General features: G+C 60.4%; 1 protein-coding gene across 2 annotated transcripts; it reads right to left on the bottom strand.

Annotated features, from left to right (window-relative positions):
* Nucleotides 1-918: 918 nt before the first annotated feature.
* On the bottom strand, nt 919-4247 carry LZTS2 (leucine zipper tumor suppressor 2; the record flags this gene model as incomplete). Of its 2 annotated transcripts, XM_080695203.1 has the most annotated exons (4): nt 919-1602; nt 1748-2005; nt 2525-3187; nt 3810-4247. In XM_080695203.1, 4 exons carry the CDS (start codon nt 4215-4217, stop codon nt 919-921), a joined length of 2013 nt encoding a protein of 670 aa, XP_080551329.1. The 2 variants fall into 2 exon arrangements, with proteins under 2 accessions (XP_080551329.1, XP_080551330.1); XM_080695204.1 differs by lacking the exon at nt 2525-3187 and having other exon boundaries at nt 3810-4217.
* Nucleotides 4248-7662: the final 3415 nt, after the last annotated feature.

Here is a 7662-nt window from a genome sequence, read left to right as displayed (position 1 = left end):
GATAGAAGCCAGGCGTGGTGGCGCACGCTTGTAATCCCAGCATTCGGGAGGCTGAGATGGGAGGATCGCAGCTCGTGGACAGCCTCAGCTACTTAGTGAGGCCCTGTTTCAAAATAAAGAATTAAAATATAGGGCAAGGGGTGTACCTCGGAGGTCAAATGTCTGTGTCCCATCGCCAGACCTGAAGAAAAAGGGGAAGATGGAGACCAAACAAGTTCCTTCCCGCACTTGTTTATCCAGCACACTTTTTTTTAAAAAAACAACAAAATTTTTTTTTTTAATTTTTTCTTTGGGTTTGTACAAGAAATTTACAGTGTGAAAAATATACAAGTGAAAACAAGGCTGTAAACCTGGGTGCTGGGAGGGGCCGCTTGGTCACAAACACAAACAAACAAGACATTTCTGAGTTCTTCCTTTGGTCTGACTTCAGCTCCCTCCGCCCAGGAGGGAGGACACAGAGCTGGGTCAGGGGTATCATGCCCTGGTCCCAGCCCTGTTCCCAACGTGGGCAGGATGGGGGCAGGCACATCTGGAGCAGCTGGTGCCATTCTGGCTCTCTCTGGCTTTGGGGTAGGGACACTGTGGAGTTGAGGGAGCCCCAACCTCTTCCCAGCGCCCCCGGTTGGGGAGGGCTGGCAAGCATCGGGGCAAGTGGGACTGGCAGAGTTGCACTGGCGGCAGCCGGGGAGTGAAATGGGCAGAGTATAGGCGCTTCCGAGTGACAGTGAACATGGGACCTATGGTGGCCTGGCTTCTCCAAGTCACAGGGCCACAGGAGCTCTTAGCAGAGGCCCAGAGGCCTGCATCCTAGGAGATAGGTGGCTCTGAGGCCCTTAGACCTGGGGACGACCTGCAGATCCCAGGGGCCTGAGTGGACCTGCGGCTCTTGCCTCCTTTGGCAGAGCTTCCAGCAGAGTCCTAGATTTCGGTGGCGGTGATCTCCTCCAGGCAGATGCAGGGTGCCGGCTCGGCCAGGCCCAGGTCAGCAAGCTCACGGGCCTCCAGCTCCAGGCTGAGCTGCTGCAGCTCCTGCTCCAGCTGCCGGTTGCGCCGGTACATCTGGATGTAGTTGTGCTGCAGCTGCTTCTGGTAGCGGATCACCTGCTCCTTCTCAGCCTGCCAGGCCAGCCGCTCCCCCTCGAAGCTGTCCCGCTGCTCCTCGCCCCGCCGCCGCTCCCGCTGCAGCTCTGCCCGCAGCCGCTCCACCTGGGCCCGCAGGCTGCCTCCCACCCCGGCTGCCGCCCGCTGCGCCTTGGCCTCGTCGCTCTCTGCCAGGAGGAACGGGTCAGCAGCGGGGGCGGGCACGGGGGGCTCCCGGAGGCCGGCTGCCTCGGCGTCCAACTGCCCAGCCTTCTCCCGGAGCCGCTCGGCCTCCTGGCGGTGCCGCTGGAGCTCCTGGGAGCAGGTCTCCAGCTCCAGCTCCTGCGCTCGCGCTGCCTCCTGCAGGCCCCGTGCCCGGCCCTCGCTCACTCGCAGGGCAGTCCGGGCCTCCCGCAGTGCTACCCGCAGGGCCACCAGCTCGCTGCCCTTCTGGACCAGCTCTGCCTGAGACTCCTTCAGTTGCTGCTTCAGCAGGGAGATCTCGCCTGACTTCTGGCACACCTGGGGGAGGAAGGTGGTCAGAACAAGGAGAGCCAAGGAGGAGGCATGGGAGAGCCCCGCCCAGAGAGGGAGCTCAGAGGAAGGGTGGGCAGGGAGGGGTGTGTCCCCATGTGACCCCCTCCCCGCCCTCCCCAGGCTGGCATACCTCCCATTTGGTTTCCTCCAGCCGGGGCCCCAGCTCTCGCTGTTCCCGTTCAAAGGTGGCGCAGCGCCGCTCCAGCTGCTCACGCTCCTGCAGCAGCTGAGCAAAGTCGTCCTGCAGTTGCCGCTTCTCTTGCTGTAGCTGGAACACCTGCAGCTGCAGCAGCTGCTGGGCCCGCTGGGCCCGCTGTGTGGCCTGCTGCACCTGGGCCGTGCAGTCCTCGCGCTCCCGTGGCCAGTGCCGCTGCCGCTCCCCAAATGCCTGTGGGTGGGAAGGCCGGCTGTCCTGCGCAGGTTCCCCAGACCCTGAGCCCCACCACCCCACTCCCCACGTGCTCACTGCCCTGGTGGCTGGGCTCAGGGAGGATAGTCGGTGAAATCAGCAATAATAAGGACAATAAAAGTAATGATGGCTTTTATGATAATAGAAATAACACAGTAAGAGCAACCTCTTATACGGCATTGCCTAGGTGCAGGGCATTATTCTAAGCACTTTATATCCTTTGCTTTATTTAACTCTTAGAACCCCGTGGGGCCCAAACATCCCCACTTATAGATGGAGAAACTGAAGCTCTCTAAGTGTCAGTAACGTGCTCAAGTCCAGGACGGCACATGGTGGTACTGACTCCTGGGCACTCTGCAGGTTAAGCAGACAGCTTGGTGGGGAGGTCACACTACGACTGCCCAAACCCTCTCTTCCAAAGAGAAATGCTCCCCGCACTCTTGAGTGTGCCTCCCTTGATGTCCTGCCACACCACCCCAAGACTGCTGCCGACCGCACCTGGCACATGGTGGCCTCCGCCTCATCCAGGCTGTCCCGCAGCTGCTGCAGCTCTGCCTCCCGGTCTCGGAGCTGTCCTTCCAGGACACAGTGCAGCAGGGCCTCGTCCGAAGGTGGAGGAGGGGGTGGGGGTGGTGGGGAGCGGTCCCCACAGGAGCTGCTGTCGGGGGAGGCCCGAGGACCACTGCCCAGGAGTCCCCCAGCTGTGCGGCAACCCAGGGAGCCAGTACTCTTGCTGGAGGAGGACCGGCCACTGTCCGAGTGGGAGGGCCCAGTAGGAGCCCCTCGGGCTGGCCCAGGCAGCGCCCCTCGCCCAGGGCCGTGCGAGGGAAGGTGTCCACCTGGAGAGCTGGTGGCTGGCTCGGCACCCCCGGTGCTGTAGGTAGGCAAGCTTGACAGAGAATTCCTGCCAGAGTCGGACAGAGTTCCCGATGGGCAGCCGCTGGCCCAGCCACTCAGCGCCAGGGGTTTATCAGCAGCCGAGGAGGAGGAAGAGGAGGAGGAGGAGGAAGCAGGGCCCCCAAACAGCTGTGTCAGGCTGCCCTGGCTCCCAGACAGCCCAGCAGCCCGAGGACCCAGGAAGCCGGGTAGGGAGGGCGCCCCTCGAGGTTTGGGCAGCACTGGCTTGAAGGCTGTTGGGCGGATCAGGATTTTCTCCATGTTCTGAAACGAGGTGCCATGTGACACTCAGGACAAGCTGCGCCATCTTCTCAAAGCCCTGCCATACTCCCTGCCCCCCGTTGGATCCCCCACCCCCATAAATTAGTAACAATTGCTACCACCAGCAGAGAACCTGAGTGTCAACTTTATGTCTAGTAACTCAAAAGGTTTCTAATTATTACAATAGCCATACAAGTAAAATATTATCACTATCCCCACATTACGGATGAGGAAACTGAGGCTTAGCGAAGTTAAAGGCCTTGTCTGAACTCAAACTCATACTTGTTGTTTAACAACAATTTCAGCAACCGACACTGATGGAGCGCTTACTAGGTCCCAGTCACCAGGCTGAGGATTATTTGATTTGGCTCTCCTAACAGCTTATGAAGGCTGGGCCTATTACCTCGACCATACCATGGGGCTCAGTCAGGTTAAGTGACTTTCCTAAGGCGACAGCCAGAATGAAGCAGAGCCGGGCCCAGACTCCAGGACTTCCAGGACAGGTGAATCTGGAGCTCACATCCTTCCCATTAATAGGCTTCCAAACTCTAGTTTCCCTACAGATAGGGTGGGGTAGGGGAGCTCTTGATTCCACTGAAGCTCCCTACAAGGGACTGGTCCTTACCTTCTCTAACTTTCCAGAGACAGGGATGAGCTTTGGTGGGGGGCCGCGGAGGTGGGCGCTACGTGCTCGCTGCTCTCGGGTATCCTCAACATCGCTGCTTGGACTGGGGGGTGACTCTGTCCGGAAGTCCTCATTGATGTAGGTGAAGCTAGTGCCAGGAACGGTCTTCCTGGGGGGCACAGCTGGGCACAGTGGCTCCTGTGCCTCATAGCCACCCCGTAGCAGCCCATCCTGCTGGCGGAAGAAAGTGGGCCCCGGGGGCCCGTGGTGGCGGGGAGGAGCGGGGCCCCCAGGGCAGGGCCGGCCGGAGATGAGACTGCTCACGCTGCCCATGGCCGGAGCTTGTGGGGCAGTGGCGGCCTCAGGCGCAGGCTCCAGTGGCACTGGCAGCGTGTGCACAATGGCCATGGCAGCAGAAGCTCGGGCCTGGCCACCGGCCTCCAGGGCAACCTGCAAACAAGGCAGTGGTGTCAGACCCTCCGCTGGGTCCCCCATTTCTACACAAGAGTCTCTGCTAATCCCCCGATACAGGCCCCACAGGCCCCAGACATCAGCGACGAGCCCCGACCTTCCCCAATGCCCTCTCTCCACGCACTGGCACGGATCACTTCTCTCTGGGCCCCAGACCGCTGCCCGAGGCTGGACTGAACAAGGCTGAGGACTGATTTCCCCAAGCAGAGATGAGGAGGGCCAGGAGGCCTGGCTGGTTGCACAGGAGCACCTTGCAGTAGAGACAGAGGCAGAAGCCCAAGCTCCCCATAGAGACCAGAACTCAGGTTAGGCCGGAGCCCTCTCCACTACTTCCCAGCAGAGGTGTCTGCTCTCCTGGGACAGGTGGCCTCATTACAGGGCAGTGTGGGCAGAGGCAACATCAGGGATGCAATCAGCAACTCAGACGGTAATTAGGGAACAAAGAGCCAAGGCCGGGTAGTGCCCAGCCTCCCCTGCTGGGCCTCAGTTTCTCCCAGACAGAGAGGCGGCAAGGGTGGAGCCTGCAGACAGGAGCCCCACAGCTCTTGGGGAGCCCTCTGGGGTCTCTGGTGGATGAAAGCTCATGTGTGGTTCCATGACAACTCCTAGCCTCTTCACCCCCAATCTGTCAGGCCCAAGAGAGCCTCGCAGGCCCTGCCCCACTGTCCACCTCCGTGCAACCTTCCAGCTTACCCCTTCTTCAGAGCAGCCTCTAGTTGGTGCAGGCAGAAGCCCCCCACCGCCTCTGCTAGCTGCTCAAAGAGCTCACTTGCCAGATCCCAGGCATGACAGCTCCGCCTCCCAAGGCCCTACTCCTTCCTGGAAAGGGGCAGTAAGCCTCCACCCGGAACTCCCTCCCAGTGCTGAGGCGGCTGATGACCAGGACTTAGGCATCTGCTGAAGTCATCATGCAGAGTAGGGGCCAAGAAGTGGACAAAGAATTCATGGGCGTAGGAGTGCATATATTTACTTGTGTGGGTGACTACATGCACAGGAGCATGAAAGTGAACACTGTGTGTGTACATGAAAATATATGTGAAAACACTTATGTGTGAATATACATACGTTTGGACAGATGCCTCAATAGATTCATACGTATGTATATGTGAACATTTATGTGCATATCTTAAAAAGCTATGTGTGTAGCCAGGTGTGGTGGCGCACGCTTATAATCCCCGCGCATGGGAGGCTGAGACAGGAGGATCGCACACATTGGAAGCCAGCCTCAGCTACTTAGGCTCTCAGCAACTTAGTGAGACCCTGTTTCCAAATAAAATATAAAATAGGTCTGGGAGTATAGCCTGGAGGCAGAAAAGCCCCTGGGTTCCACTCTCAGTACCACCAGAATAAATAAATAAATAAATAAATAAATAAACAAACAAACCAAAGAGCTGTGTGTGTTAATAAGGGCGCATTATCAGAGAGTAGATAAAAGTAAATGAACATTTAACAAGTGACCGTGTAATGTATGAATGTGACTCCATGAGAGTTGGGTCAGATGTATCCGTGCAGTCAGGCCTATGCAAGTTTAAGTGTGAACTCCTATGTGTATATCTTACACAAGTTTGTGAACAGGAAAATGAGTGCCGAAAAGTATGCAGGAAAGAGCTTGGGTGAGTGTGAGCGTGTGAGTGGTGGGAGCCTGGGTGGCATGCAGGGTGATTGGGGCTGTGAAGAGGGGAGACACACGTATCTCACTCTTTTGTCCCATGGCTCCCCCCCCCTTTCTTGCTTGTGCTCCATTAAACCCACCCCCCACACTCATGTGGAAAGAGACCACACTCAGGAAAGGAGACCAGATGAGGGAGGAGTTGCTGGGGTCTGGGTTCTGGGCGATCACAGGCCCCTCAGCAGGGCCAGGGCTGAGGCTGTTCTATAAGGCACAGCCCTGAGTAAAGCTTACCCTCCTCCCCCACTGGGGTCCCTCGGAGGACACAGAGAGAACAGCGGGGAAGGGGCAGGCACTTCTGTGTGTACTTCCCACTTCAGGAAGCACAGCGATTGCAGACAGACTCAGAGAAAGCCAGAGACCCAAAGACAAGGGACAAAGAAGAGAGGCCAGGAGGCTCGGGCGCCAGGGTGGCCGAACCCAAGCAGCCAGGGCCTCTTAAATCCAGAGGGACAGAATGCCGGGCCTTGAGGGCCTGGCACTGGAAAACCAGGCCCAGCCAGCTGGGCTCCCTCTCTTGGAGCGGGAGAGAGAAGGAGGGGCAAGCGAGGCTCCATTTTGAGAAATGCGATTGTGGCTTTGGGGAAAGGGAACCCCTCGTTCTCCCCAGCACTTCCTGAGGAATCACTCTGGCAAAGGGACGCCCCTCCCCCAGTGGGCTGGGGGACGACTGGATCTCAGCCAGGGCCAGAGAGGCGTCTGGCCGACGTCCCAGCTCTCACAGATCTCAGTTTTGGGGGGTGGAGAGTTAGAGAAAGTCTCTCCCCCTCCCAAACTCCAAGAGCCAGTCCAAAGGGCTCAAGTCTGGGATCACGAGCTTCCTTTCCGCGATAGGAAGCCGGGAGCCCCCGACCCACCCTTAGGAGTCCACCCCTTTCCCTGAAGTGCGGACGGCCGAGGAATGCCTCCCTACCCGACTGCACCGCGCAGAAGTTGGGGCGCCCCGGGCCCGGCCCCTCACCTCCACCGCGCCGCTCCATGCTCAGCCCCGGGCCGCCCCAAGCGCTCCACAGGCGCGCCGCCCGCTCCAGCCCGCGCCGCCACCCCGAGCCGCCCGCCCGAGCGGCCCCGCCTCCGATCGGCGGCGCCCCCGACCTCGGCAGCCCCCGCCCAGCCGAGTGGGCGGCGGCGCGGCGCGGGGGAGGGTCCGAGGGGCGTCCCCGCCCCGGGCGCGGACACGCGCAAGCACCCCGCGTCACGCGTGGCCGCCGGGGCGCACGCAGGGCTGCACGGCGGCGCCCGGGACCCCTCCCCGCGAGGCACGGTAGCTGTGTCTGGGGGCTCGGGGCTCGGCGGGCAGGTCACCCTCCAGCCCAGCCCGGGCCCCGGGGCCAGCGGCAGCTGGTCATTGTTCGAGCACAAAGGGCCACGGCGCGGCGGCGGCCTCCCCTCCCCCTCCGCTTCTCCGGGAGAAGCCTCCCCCCCAGACACTGCAGCTTCCGAGTCGGGAGGGGAGGCCGAGGGTCAGTTGCCCCCCCCAGGGCTGCAGCGCCCCGAGCCCCAGCAAAAGCCCGGCCAAGGCTGGGTCGCCGCTGCCCCACCCCCAGCGGGTCGGAGGCGTGACACTTGGGTTTGCCGAGGTGGCGCCACCTAGCGGACAGTTCTGACAACAGTCGGTCACTCCCTACTATGGGGGGACCCCCTACTTCACTCCCCGGTACGGTGCCCTTGGCCCGCAAGCCGAGGCCTGACTCTGGAGGAGACCGGTGCTCC

This window comes from Muscardinus avellanarius (genome assembly GCF_963383645.1).
Source record: "Muscardinus avellanarius genome assembly, chromosome: 4".
Lineage (NCBI taxonomy): Eukaryota > Metazoa > Chordata > Mammalia > Rodentia > Gliridae > Muscardinus > Muscardinus avellanarius.
Note: the sequence above shows the minus strand (reverse complement) of the source record. Positions and strands in the feature narration are given on the sequence as shown.